The sequence below is a fragment of the Oryzias latipes genome, chromosome 3, assembly GCF_053564925.1.
Source record: "Oryzias latipes strain Hd-rR chromosome 3, Olatipes_Hd-rR_3.1".
Lineage (NCBI taxonomy): Eukaryota > Metazoa > Chordata > Actinopteri > Beloniformes > Adrianichthyidae > Oryzias > Oryzias latipes.
This window is the reverse complement of record NC_136239.1, coordinates 36,354,664-36,368,146: the sequence shown is the minus strand read 5'-3', so window position 1 is coordinate 36,368,146 and position 13,483 is coordinate 36,354,664. Positions and strand designations below refer to the sequence as shown.

Below are 13,483 nucleotides of genomic sequence, written 5' to 3'. Positions count from 1 at the left end.
TAGTTAACATAGTGATGGTGTTTGTGGGACAACAGAAGACAGGTGAGGGGGGGGGGGATAAAAAAGGTCATCACCTGCAGAGCAGCAGCTTGACCTACATTTCCCAGAGACGATGAAGCAACAACTGCAGGAGGAGGCAATCTAGGAGCTGCAGGCGTTCATCGCAGGAAGTAAAACGAAGTAGGAAGCGGGGTGGGGTGGGGGGCAGCCAGCATCTCCCCCCGTCCACTTGTTTGACATGTATTTACCTTGTTGTTTAGCAGAGGCTGGAGGTCACATGCATACATTATAGTGACACAAAAACAGCCACTTCCATGTCGTCCACACCCATCTGCCCTTTACGGACGAGGCTGCCTGTCAGGTCTGTCCAACTCTGTGTTGCGTCACGACTTCAAGCTTCTGCAGGTTTTTTCTTTTTTTCTTTAAATCGATCCTTTGCGGTTCGCTGGCGAGGCGTCCAACGTTGGCCAGATCTCCAGGGTTGCACTGGACCACCTCGGGAGCTCTGAACACCTTCTAAATATGGGCCGACAGGCCTCGGCGACTATCTCTGGACCCGGATAAAAGGCACCCACCCAATGTCACGGGTTATTTGAGACCCGCGCGTCAAGAGAAAGAGGTCTCCGTCATCCTATCTGCCCTCTTGTCGCCGCTTTTAGATCATAATAAATGCGGCATTCGTGGCACGGGCCGAGCCCGGGCCGTGCCTCTTTCAAGACAATGACATCAAGAAAAGAAAAAGCACTTCCCCCCCCCCCCAATCCCCTGCAGCAGTGCAACCTGAAACTGCCTGAAGAGATGAGCCATCATTAAATACTGCAGAGCTGACATAATGACAGGAAAGATAAAAGAGAGGAAACAAAAAAAAAAGGACCAGACCAATTCTCGTTCCATAATGCCTCCCCCAACCCTCCCACCCCCAGGCCCAACCCCCCCTAATAAAAGACACCAGGCCACAGATTAGGTGGTGGTCAGCAACAACTTTGCCGCTACGATCGTGCTCTGACAACGCTCGCACAAAGCCGGGCCGTCCCTCCGATTCATGCCGCTGCAGACAATAAAGCAGGCAGAACAAAGCAGGTCAAACTGATGCAACAGTCAAGGCAGAGCCGCTTCTTCTTCATCACACCCGTCTGAGCGACAGGCGGAGGGGATTCAAACCGCAGCAATCACCCAAAAGACACAACCACCTGTTGGATTATTTCTGAACGCCGCCCATTGTCTGCGCTCTAAAGCTAAATCAGGATGTGTGGTGGGCAGAATTGCCGTTCAAAGACATTTGCTTCTCAATAGGCCGCAATAAAACCCCGGTGGGGCTGCCTCCGCCCACTGATCCGGCTTTTTTCTATCACTCACGTGCTTCTGAGCGCTCCGTTTAACCTGCTACACCTCATCCGTGACGCCAAACCGCACAGGTTACAGCTCAGAGTTTTTCAGCCTGGTGCTAAGGGCTGTATTTACCTTCCAGAGAAAGTTCACTTGGCGCTCAGCCGAAAGCTTTTGGGGTGTGTGTGTGTGTGTGTTGGGGTGGGGGGGAGTGACAGGCTGCTACTGTGTCCAACCTTTCCACCCACCCAGAATCCTCAGAGCTGACCCTGCAAACCACCCACAGCAGCACTGCCCCACCTGGACGGGAGCCAAACCCCCAGCCGGCGCTCGGCGCCAAGAGAGACAAGGAGCAAAAGAGAGGCGCGCGCTCAGGGGAAGGAACCGGCGAGGGCCCGATGCATCGCAGCGCCGCCTGGCCTTCTGCCAAGACTCACTCAGGAGGCCGTTTCACCACAAAAGCCAACCGGCGGTCAAACCTCCTGCAGAGATTTCAAGTGCTTCGCCGGAGCTGTGTACACCAATCAAGATTAGGCAGCTGGGGGGGGGGGGCATGACAGCTGAGGGGGCCAACCCCACACGCTTCACAGCCCCAGATGGGCCCTCATGACGGATTGGTTGGGGAAGTGTTTAGCTGTGAAGAGGATGTTCTGCAGATGCTTACCTGTCTGAAGTGGTCCTCGAAGCCCCACTCGGCCTGTCCGTTAGGGGAGGCGGCGGAGTTGGGCCCCGCGGGGGACAGACCCTCATCGGGTTCCTGCTTCACCCTGACAGGAGGAGAGGGAGCCCTCTGGGGCGCCGAGGCGGTGTAGCTGGCGAACGGGCGGGCCGGGATGCGGGACACGTTCTGCTGCAGAGCCAGCGTCTGCTTGTGGAGGAACTCCAGCCCACTGGCGCTGCCCTCATCGTCCTCGCTGCCCTCGTCTCCCTCCATCATCTCGTTGTCGTCCTCGTCTGCAGAATCCCGGCCCCTGTCCTCGTCATCCTCTCTTTCTGAGTCCACGCTGCTCTGATTGGACATTCGAGGGGGCACGCCGCTGCCGGGGATGCCTCCACCCAGACCTTTGCCCATGAAGTTAGTGCCGGAGGCCCGGGCCGCTGCCAGAATGGCCTGCTGGGCGGCGACCTGCTGGGCGTACATGATGTGGGCCTCTCGCAGCTTCCGCTCCTTGCGCTCCATCTCCAGCCGGGCCTGCTGCTGGCGCTGGAGCTGCTCCATCACTGCCTCCAGCTTCATTCCCCCTGTGGAGGAGCTTTGTGGGAAGGCCACACCGGGCTCCTGAGACATGCTGGGCTGTGGGAGGAAGAAGCCCTTCATGAGGTCAAAACAGGAAATCCCCATCAAAACAATTCAAATATAAAAGTGGGAAATAACTGTATTTAACTCAACAACAAATGCCTGAATGTTTGAGGTGAATAAAGTTTCTGAAATTCAAAATCATTAAGCAACACAGAAGAAGAAAACAATTAATTCTCTCAGTAATTATTTAAAGGGAAAGCAGCCTTTGACTGGAAGCAGCAGGAAGCTTCCAGCCGCGCCGGTGCCCAAAAAAAAACGTGCGTTTTTGGCAGCGGGGCGGCCAGAAGATAAAGCGCGTGCCAGCTCACCTCTCCCACGAGTGACTCCAAATCAGGTGAAAAGCGAACAGGCACGCGTTCACACTGAATTAGGGTGGATTTTTCTCTCGGGGGGCCGGGGGATAAAAAGTTACGCGAACAGACTCCCGGGATGCGTTTCGGAGCCGCGCGCGCGCGCAGAGCCGGACTCACCGTTTGTGCCTTACTACTGCTGGAATTGTCCACCATCCCTCTTTCCACGGGTTTGTCCTCCTTCTTCTCTCGTTTCTGGCACTCCTTCAAACACTTGTAAACACGCCGACACGCGTGCGCACGGACAGAGGAGGAGGAGGGGGGGAGAAACGCCGAGCGCGCCCGCAGATTCCCACTGATCCGCCAAAAGGCGCAGTTCGGCGGCCGGTTCCGTCCGTCTGTCCGCGCTCTTTGATCTCCGAGGTTCGTCTTCTTCAGTGGGTTCGGGGGCAGAGTGGGAAACGGCCCAAGCTCATGTCTCGCAGCGCGCGGAGGTAACTCCCAGTCGTTTTTTTTTCTTCCTCTCCTCTCCTTGAGTTGACACCCCCCGCATGGCGCACACCAGCATAGACCCGCCCAGTCACCGCAAAAATACATCAACCTTCTCAGTTTCCCAACCACTAACGATCACCGTGAAACCATTTCACGACATTAACAATTATTTTCAGCGTTTGTCGCCTTAAAGCTCCTAAAAAGCTTTTAAAACCCCTTAATTCTCTCATTTTCATGAATGAATTTGTTTAATTAGTCTAATTTATATTTATTTTTTTGATCATTTATTTCTTAGAGCAAATAAAACGTAATTTAATAATTTTTATAGTAAAAAGTGAATTAAACCTCTGAGACGCTTCAGAAGCTTGAAGCGCAACAGGTTCGGGCAGAGTGCATTTCAGCGGTTTGGCGCCCTCTCGTGGAAGAAAAGTGAACACCTCTTGATCTTTGGGACCAAAAACTGAGTTTGAATCAAGCAATAAGGGCCCCAATAATTCACGGTAAAATGGCAAGTGTACATTTAAAATATACCTATATATTTTAAAATGTAAATTAGAAATAAAAACATTTTAAACTTGTACAATAATACAAAATAAAAAAGAATGCTTTCTCAAATGAAAAAAAAAATATTTATAGTGCATTTGTGAAGTAATTTCATGCATCATTTTTATTTGTTCAGTGATTTTCCCCACTGACTTTAATAAGTAAACTTATTACTTTTCAATTTATTTCAAACCTATATTTATGTATTTTTTGCATACCTATTTCTATTCTATTTCTTTTTATGTTCTGTCACAACAAAAACACACAAAACCAATTTTTTTAGAGCTTTATTCTAAACTGAAACCCAAGTAAAGGTGTCGGTTAAATAAAAACAAAGGTCGAATAGAAAACTGTTCTTCCCGTCAGCACTTCACAACCAGACAACCAGCAGCAGATTGTCCCAACAGTTGCATAGCGCAGGTGTGTCGAGTGCTCCCGACCACCGAAGTGCAAAGTTTGCGAGTCAAAACGTAGCCTTCAAACACATTTCAGTGTCACAGGAGAACACAAACAGGAAGAGCGAGAACATCACGGAGTCCAAAGCCTCATGTAGCAGAGAAATGCAGAGCTGCGGCCTCATCCTGGAATAAAATACTCTCCGGATTCTGCTTTGTGGTGCCTCATTTCATTTAAATGCAGATGGAAACCCAAAGAATTGTGCAAATTCAGGCTCTTTTTCTTTTTTTTTTATCTCTAAACGTCTTAAAAATAAAAAAGGCAAGTTTTTCTGCAATTGTTCAATCATGCATCAAACTGGATGCTTTTAAGTTTGTATTTACACCTTTTTGAAAATAAACTCACAAATATAATAAAACCCAGTCAAAAAATTTCTCACAAAAATGTTTTTCTTCTGATTTTGATGTGTACAAAAAAAACACACACTGTAACATAAACCGAAAACGAACAACAAGACAAATTGAAACTTAAAATACGTAACTTTAGTGTTCTGATGATAATATTAAGATAAACACACAAATACTGTGACCCGGTTTCAGCGAGGACTCATTCTTCTGAGGAGAGAAGCCAAATGCTACATCACTGCCACAATAAAAGAGGAATATTTATCCATTACTCACTTATTACACAGATTAAAAATGACAAATAAAGCTTCGTATTTCCAATCGTCTTAAAATGAAAAAAAAAAAGGTTTCGGTTTGGAATCCTCAGATTAGAGTTTCTGGTATTATATTATTGATCAAAGCGAGTTAGTAATCTGTTTACATTCAGGGCGTATAGCTGACATTTGGGGCGATATGAGTGTTTCGATGCCCCAAAAAGAGCTTTTATGAAACCAGGATGAACCGTCGGCAGGAAAACGATCCAGCCGGGGTTCAGTCCGGCTTTCTCCGTCTCCCGGCGACTCATTTTACAATTATAGGTGAACAACGACTGAGCAGAAACACCACAGAACGACGACATGAAGGAATGATGTTCAGAGAGTCAGACTTTGACTGACCTCCGTCGCTTTAAGGAAGTCTTATTTTCAATCATTTCCTGTTAAACCGGATCAACCCATCGATCTGGTTGGGGGGTTTTTATAGTCACAGTGAATAAGGCTTCCTCTGAAATTCCTGCAGCGGTAGAGACAGCCTGAGTCCGAGTCCGGAGCAGGAAGTCCTCAGGCAGCGTGCGGCAGATTTCTCCGGAAGGCAGCGACCGGACCCGGCTGAACCCTCTGGGAGGTCACTGTACGCAGCAGGAGGGGCCCTCGCAGCAGCAGCACAGGGACGAGCCGATGACCTTAGGCGGGATCAGGTCCAGGTCCTCGTCGTCGGGGATCTCGTCCAGCCGGTAGCCGTCTTGAAGCAGCTGCTTGCTCAGATCGGGATGCACCTGGAAAACCGAGACCGCCAAGCCGTGACTTTATATCCTGCAGTAGTGTGGCAGAGGTGGGGGCCGCGTGGAAACGCCTGATGGTTCAACCCCGTGACCAACAAACGCCTACCAGGTCTTTACGGATCACCTGTTTATGCCCCACTGAGAACGTCAACGTACACAAAAATGGACCAAAAGTCTCCATGCTTCCATGATTTGGAAAAAATACACGAAATCTAAAATCTAAGAAAGTGTAAAATAAAAGATTTTCAAACGGGTTCAGATTTTGGATGCTAACATTTGAGCTTTGACTGAAGCTCTACGGAGGATCATAGAACAAAAAGTCCAAAAATGTTTAAAAACAACAGTCCGTAAAGTCTAACCAAACTTTTAGGGGTTTTTTGCTTTAGGCTTCAGTCAAACAAAAACAGAGAGCGGGGACACCTGATGGCCAAAGAATCACTGATGCTGTTTTATTCATCAGAAAACTATGATTATGACACAATCTGATGATTATTTTTTGCTGCCAGGTTGTTTAACTATGGTTAACAATATTTTTAAGAGAGTTTTAAAGACCCACTCTGGTAGAAATTGTGTTTCTAACATGTTGTTGTCACATTTTTCTGATGGTAAATAAGATAAAAATTAAAAAATTAGGCTTAAAATGGCATTTTGACTATTTCTTTATACAAATTGTTTTGACTAAGGAGCAGTTAAAAAAAGAGCATATTTGCAATGTAGAAGACCTGCTCTGCTCCATTCTGATGCATCCACCTGCAGACAAATAGATCCACGAACGTCTTTGTTTTTCCTCGTCTGAGCTGGAATCTGGATCTAAGCTGTAGCTCCGATATTGCTCGCCATTTTTGTTGCACCGCTAATGTTGGGTTGGGGGTCTGAGGGGCTGTAAGCTAGCAGGAGAGCAGGTAAACAGATGAATGTCGGGAAGTGGGGGCGGGGTTGCTCCACGCCCTCAGAGGTGAATTTCGAATAGACTCCTCCCGCTCTGCAGGAACTATGTCCTAGAAAACGACACCGCTTTTTATTGATTTTGGCTAAAAACGGCCCAATCAGAGTTAAAAAAAACCTTTAAATAGATCAAAAGAGGATTGCACTTATAAATAAAAAAGATCTACTAAATAAAATTCAGATCAGGCAAATATTAGGCTGTAAAAGGAAATGTCTTTTTAAAATCTGGGGTATTGCAATAAAGCAACTGACAGGATCAAAGGGAAGCAGGTTTGACCAAAATCTTGAAACAAGATCTTCAGGAAGACTGAAGTCTGAAAGTCCTGCAGTCGTGTCAGGAATTGGCTGGAGGCCAGTTGTGTGACTGAACATCAGCATTATTAACACAAACACTGCCTCCACAGTTGTGTAACCGTTATGGCATTGTGTCTCTGCTGAAAGACTCGGCAGCAGGTGAAGCTGCTATCAGTTGTGTTTTTGTGCAGAACTCGGAGATAACCAGATTCCTTTCAGCCTCTCGCCGACTGTTTACGACCGGCTCGCCTGCCGGTCCGCAGAAAGGCTTTAGTGAGCTACGTTCAATATTTGTGGAAGGAGAGAAGGCGAGCCAACAACGACAAAGCTCCCAGGAAACGGCGTCTTTGACGATTCCCACAAAAAAAAAACGTCTGGAGGACTCACCTCAGCTGAAGAGTAACCCGACGAATACTGCTCAAAGTCGATCTCTTCTTCACTGAACACAGAGAGGACAGTTCAGAAGGAAACTTCACAATAAAAGCTCTCTCGTCTTGAGGGATGCAGTTTTGTTTTTTACTCAAACCGCATCTATAATCAACTCAGATTCAGAAATGTGACCCGAACTGTCAAACAGAGATGACATGGATTAACAGAAATGCTTTTTAATTTTCAAAATGTAACTGCATCAAATGACTCAAAATGAAAATGAAAAATTCAATACTTCAAAATGCTTTTTCATTTTCTACTTAAAAACCGCTTATTCTGTGTCATAATTAAAACGAAAATGCAAAGCGGGGATTGCATTTTCATTTTAACAGTCAAGATTCGTCAAATGCTGATCTTTCCAATGACTTGAATAAAGCATCAGTTCAGAGAGAAAGTTCTCCTCTCACCGCTTGTTTTTGTCCCAATGATGAAGCAAAAGGTTGTTTTAAAGAAGCCGGCGCAGTGATACGAAACATTTAAGCTAGCTGACCGGAACTTCTTTTTTCACCGTGCGGTTATCAGGTTTTAATGCACACCCAGCAGCCAATCAGAATCGAGTATTCACCCGGACCATGGTTTAATCCATTTTAATTGTCAAATTAGACATTTCTAAATGAATTTTGCTACACATTTACCAGAGAACTTTTTGAAAAGGAAATGTCAAATCCCATTTTCTTTATCACTTTAATTAAGTGACAGAATAATCAGTGGTGAAGAAGAAAATGAAAAAAGCATTTTGGTGGATTGCTTTTTCATTTTAATTGTTATTCAAAAAATGCAGCTTCATTTTGAAAATGAAAAAGCATTTCTTGTTTTGACTTTTATTTTTAATTAGGCTACAGAATCACTTCCATAGTGATACATGAACAAATAGCAAAACATCATTTCCATGTCACTGCAACAGTTTCATTTAAATAAGAGTCATTATAACTTAAATTATCCTCCAAATGACCCTCGTCTACAAAGGAGGCGAGCATCTAACAGAAAAGCTTCGTCCCATTGGTCAAACGCAGAAACGGATTTATTCGATTGGTTAAATACTTCAAGCTGCCATAAGACTGTTTTAACACATTCAAGGTAACCATTTATCAAAATTTGGGCGACTTTTGCGATACGCGTGTTGCACAGCTTGACAAACTTGTGGTTTGAGGCGGACACGCATGCTGACCTGTCTGAGTCCAGAGCAACCAGAGTTTCTTCAGCGTGCTGACTCAGAGCAGCGTAGCCCTTGTTAAACTTCACAGACCTGGAAACAGGAAACACTTCAGATTCAAAAACAAAACACACACAACAAGCCGTTTCGTGATTCCTCGTCGAGGCTCCAAACCTCTTCGCTCCTTGCCTCGACGGATGCGTCACGGTAAGTCCGGCTGAAAGAGCTTTCTTCTTCAGCGCTTTCCTCGCCATTTCTCTGTGTTTCTCTGTAAAACCAGGAACAGCATGTTTATCTTTTATTGTATTATCAGTCATTTCTTCCCTGTAGATCCCCAGATAAAAACCTAACGGTTAACAGTCGGCTTCATAAAATACCTCACAGGTTACGCCTTAATTTAAGTCTGTGGGACTTTCTCCTGTTTTCTGAAATCAGGAGCGACAGGCGAACCACAAACACCTGAATGGACATAATCATTTCAGCCGCATTTTTATTAAGTGTTCTACTTAGTTTTGTTGGGAATGCTAAAGTACGAGCTTTTTTCCTCAGGTTTTAACCTTCCTCCACTGGTTTCTCACACATTTTCAAAGCATTTTAGTATAATTTTGTTGCTCTTAAGGCTCTAAAGCGGTCTTTTCTCCAGCATTTCTTCCCCATCCTGATCAGTCAAGTCACCTCAGCTTTTGAGGTAGAATACAATTCAACTCCAGCTTGAAGGAGACGCAGCTTTTCCACCTGAATGTGGATGGAAGAGGCTGCTGGTTCATGTTAGACGGGCCTCCTCCCTGCCTGAGGGAAAATCCTTTTTCAAACGTGCCTCCAGAGCCGTTCAAACTGTTATGAAGGTAATTTGTTTCCTCATCGTTGGGTTATTGCTTTTACCGGTAGTTATTAATTTAGCCTTCTTCTAACTAAGTGAACATGGATTTCCTTTTCTCTTTATTGGTAGTCTCCTTTGTGTTCACAGTGATGAAAGTCAGGCAAGGAAAAAATCCCCGAACTTTTCTGTGAGCGACATGGCGGCGCGGAGCGAAATTTCTGAAAAATACATGGTCTTAGATGAATTCTGGTACATTCTGGCAGCTAGTTATTCACTTCCTAATCAAGACACTAAGACTAATTGCATTATGATTTGTCATTCAATCCCCTAGTTTGACTTGCCATTAAGGACTTGCTGGTCCTAAAAAATAATTTGGATAATGGCTAAAAGTAACACAATCCTACAATCTAAGCTTTTCCAAAAAGCTGCACAACATACAATTGCTAAAATATAGTAACATCAAAGCCCCAAATGGCAAAAAGAACATCAGTAACTATGATATTCTATGAAAGTAGCTCATTTATTTGAACGATTTCTGCTTTAGAAATACTGTTTTCTCAAACTATAATTACATCAAAATATGGGATCTGCTTTAAACTATCTTTCTATAACATAATACATCAATTCTTTAAACACCAATACTTAGTAATCTGGGAAATATCAAAACAAACATACAAACAAAATGAAACATTGTAAACATTCTTTTTTAAGGGAGTATGGGTCCAAACCACCAAATACTTATAATTATAATTAATGTCAATAATGTTTTTGAGCAAAACTGAACTAAATCATGGTAATTAGGAAACACAAATAAATCAGATAGAGAAATGTATTGAAATGTTTCAGTTTTGATCAATGTGGTCGGTTATTCTGCAGTAAGATCAAGAAAAACTCACAAAAAGCGGACCGTATGTTACGTGATGCGGCGCGACGCCCCACCGCTGCAGTCGAGATTCGGCGATATATATATATATATGCCGATTGTCCCGATGGGTTGAATAAAGCATCAGTTAGGAGAGAAAGTTCATTTCTCATCCGAAAGCAACTAAAACGTCCCGTCATTGGTCAATTAGGCCGGGAAAACGAAGACAAGATAGCCGCGCCCATAGAGGAAGCGACTCACGGAGCAATATAGAAAGTAAAGCGAGAATTCGCCGATTTCAGACATTTTTTTCATCCGGAAAGCGATTTGTCCGTAGAGATCAGGTCTTTATTTCCCGGAAGATACGATCGGTTTGCTCAAAAACCCGGATTTCCGAGAATTCCAGGAAGACTTTCATCAATGTGTTCATAGAGTTGAACTGGAATTATTGGAATAATCTGAATTTAGTAGAACTTTAACGGTCTTGAGGACCGTTGAACTGCATCGTAACCGTTGTAAATTGTGGTCTTGGTTTGGAAAATGAGAAGCATTTTGGATGGCTGTGCGTAGGACTGGTGCGAGCGAAAACCAGGGTTCCTTTCCCAAGATGTGACCCCACTGCCTGACTATGCAGGCACAAGGGGGCCTTGGTCTGGGTCTCCCTGTGCCTGTCCCAAGCCGGGATAAAATATAGGGTTGTGTCAGGAAGGGCAACCGGCATCAAAATCCCTGTGCAAATTTAGTGGAAGCTGATTGGCTGTGGCGACCCCTGAAAGGAAAAGCCGAAAGGTGAACGACGACGACAGAAAATTGTTTTGTGTTTATGTAGATAATTATATGTTTAATTTGTAAAAATGTATGCATAAAATATAGGAAAACTGGGAATTAAAACCAAATTTCTATTCATTTTTCAAGTACTCTATCACTTTCTATTTATGATTTTTATATAGCTATTTTATTTTGTGTTTGAAAAAAAAGAAATCAAAGTGTTCTGTTCATGCCCTTGGAACTGTAAAATACTGAATACAAATGCTAAAAATATTAAATAATTCTCTGGAAGGAATGGCTGTTGTTAAGTAATTTCTAAATGAAGTTGATGGTGAAAAATTTAAAACAGGATTAAACCTCCGGCTGGTAAAAATTCCTTTTTTGTTTTATTTTGAAGTATGAATATGTGACCTTAAGAACACAGAACACCACATTAAAAAATATTTACAACAGATTATTTTACTTCGATCATGTCTGTACCAAATTGTCTAAATATATCTGGCTGTAGCAGAGCAGCCATGTAATCGATTACATTGATACTGAATTCCTCGTCGCACACAGAATATCACTCTTTGCTCGTGACATGAAAGATGGAATTTCTAAAAGAAATAAGTTTTGGGCTAAAAAATCCAGACTGGAATACCAGCCAGCCAGGGTTCAGATAATTAATTAATAAATATAGAAAAAAAGCAACAACAATTTTAACAATAATAGACAAGTTAAACTAAAGGCAGATCATTTCAGGCTCATCATCATGTTTTTTTTTACTGGAATGGAAAGAAAATACTTTGAATATAACTTAAAAAGAAAATAAAACGTCACTTAAAACAGTAACTTATCATCAAAGTCAATAAATGTCCCTGTTGTGGGATCAATAAAGTTCTATTCAAAAAGCAAAACAGACAGTACATTTTTTTACGAAATGTACAGTGTTTTGACACTTAAGTGTGTGAAAAACACATGAAATAAGTAATCTATTACATGTATTTGAAAATGAGGCAACCTTTTTATTGATCGTGCAGCGGTTTTGAAGAGCAGCAGAGGTTTGTGTGGAAAAACGATGTCATCCCAACCTCACATGATGACAGACTTATAGAACAAAGAACAGTAACCCCTGTGGGACATTTTTAGCTTTGTGAATTTCTCCGTTTTTCGAGAAAACAGCCAATGATGCCGTTAGTTTTTACATTGTGTTTGTTTTCTTTTATACAAACTGTGTTTCATCAAATTTTCTCATGGGGAACTAAGCTCTGTGGATCCTCTGTTTACATGTCAGTGATGATGGCTGCAGATCTGAAGTACAGGGCGTTTAGTGTCCGTCTTCTGTCACAATAGTCCTTTATAATCACAGATTTTTTACCCACATCTACAGAGGAATACTTACGCAGTTTGAGGTGGATGGCTGGAACTTTAGACATGATGTAAGGACCTCTCTTCTCCACTGGTCTGATGCCTCCATGATCTGTTGTCTTTGGTCTTGTGGCGTTGCTGGACCCCTGATATTAAGAAAAGACAAACGAGGAGGCGGAACAATGATGATAGGGGATCGTTTCTTCACTTAACTTTACTATGTTTAACGCCCACAGTGCTAAACACACAAAGGTATTCAAAACGAAAGCTTAAAAATTCCCCAAAGTAATTTGAAAATGAAATTATTTATGAATTGAAAACATTTTTGTAGGTCTTTCTAAGTTTCTCGCTGGGAATTACATCCAAATGTAATAATTTTCCAAAACAGACAAATTCGGTCATAAATTCAAAAGCATTTATAATGTAAACAACTGTCAAAATACAATGCTAAGCTAGCTAGCTAGCCTCCTTGTTTCGGGTTACAAACTATCGCTAGTCGGGTTGCAGCTCACATTTACCGGCAAAAGACGCGGTTCCTGCTGCGCCTCCAGCAGGCTGTCTTTTTCTGGCTCCTCCATTATGTCGTTCATCATCTCGGTGTCTGTTGTCACAATTTACGGCGTAAATAATCCATGACAGTCGTCCCGTTTCCTCAAGGAGCAAACACAGGCACTTCCAGCTAGCTGGCTAGCCGCCCCGGCTCTGCGTTCACTCTACCAATGAGTTTTTTTCCCCCAATAAACTTTATTGTACATTTTTAAATTTACATTCAAAATAAAGAAACAATTGTTAATATCAAACACACATATAAGACCGAAAAACAATAATAGTAATATTATTAATAATGTGTGTCCCTTTTTTTCCACTACCAATGAGTTCACTACTACTGATTGCTTCGCCACTTCCGGAGAATTTCAAAATATAATCCCCGGAACACACCTTTACTTTGAAAACACAAAACATTCGGGTCTAAAGATAAAAGCTGCATTTATCTATTTAGTAATCAAAAATACTATGTTGTAATGTTATACATTATAATACAGGTTAGCAGCAAAACTCAAACAACAGAGAA

General features: G+C 43.1%; 2 protein-coding genes across 4 annotated transcripts in view; both read right to left on the bottom strand.

Moving 5' to 3' along the window:
- The window catches only part of LOC101163802 (AT-rich interactive domain-containing protein 3B), a 67,452-nt gene extending 63,911 nt beyond the window's left edge, over window positions 1-3,541 (bottom strand). The window contains exons 1-2 of one of the 2 annotated variants that reach the window (XM_078944666.1): window positions 2,935-3,541; window positions 1,991-2,620 (exon numbers count right to left, since the gene is read on the bottom strand). In XM_078944666.1, the coding sequence (XP_078800792.1) occupies window positions 1,991-2,620; window positions 2,935-3,513 (1,209 nt within the window). In that variant the 5' untranslated portion in view covers window positions 3,514-3,541. The remainder of the gene's footprint in view (window positions 1-1,990; window positions 2,621-2,934) is intronic. The other variant, XM_011493975.4, reaches the window with a different exon arrangement.
- Window positions 3,542-4,624: 1,083 nt separating this feature from the next.
- Window positions 4,625-13,327, bottom strand: fam219b (family with sequence similarity 219 member B). 2 transcript variants are annotated; one of them, XM_004067468.5, is made up of 6 exons: window positions 12,930-13,327; window positions 12,446-12,557; window positions 8,786-8,879; window positions 8,627-8,704; window positions 7,417-7,468; window positions 4,625-5,784 (listed from the first exon to the last, which is right to left on the bottom strand). In XM_004067468.5, exons 1-6 carry the CDS (start codon window positions 13,002-13,004, stop codon window positions 5,635-5,637), a joined length of 561 nt encoding a protein of 186 aa, XP_004067516.1. In that variant the 5' UTR covers window positions 13,005-13,327; the 3' UTR covers window positions 4,625-5,634. The 2 variants fall into 2 exon arrangements, with proteins under 2 accessions (XP_004067516.1, XP_011492271.1); XM_011493969.4 differs by having other exon boundaries at window positions 8,801-8,879; window positions 12,930-13,325.
- Window positions 13,328-13,483: the final 156 nt, after the last annotated feature.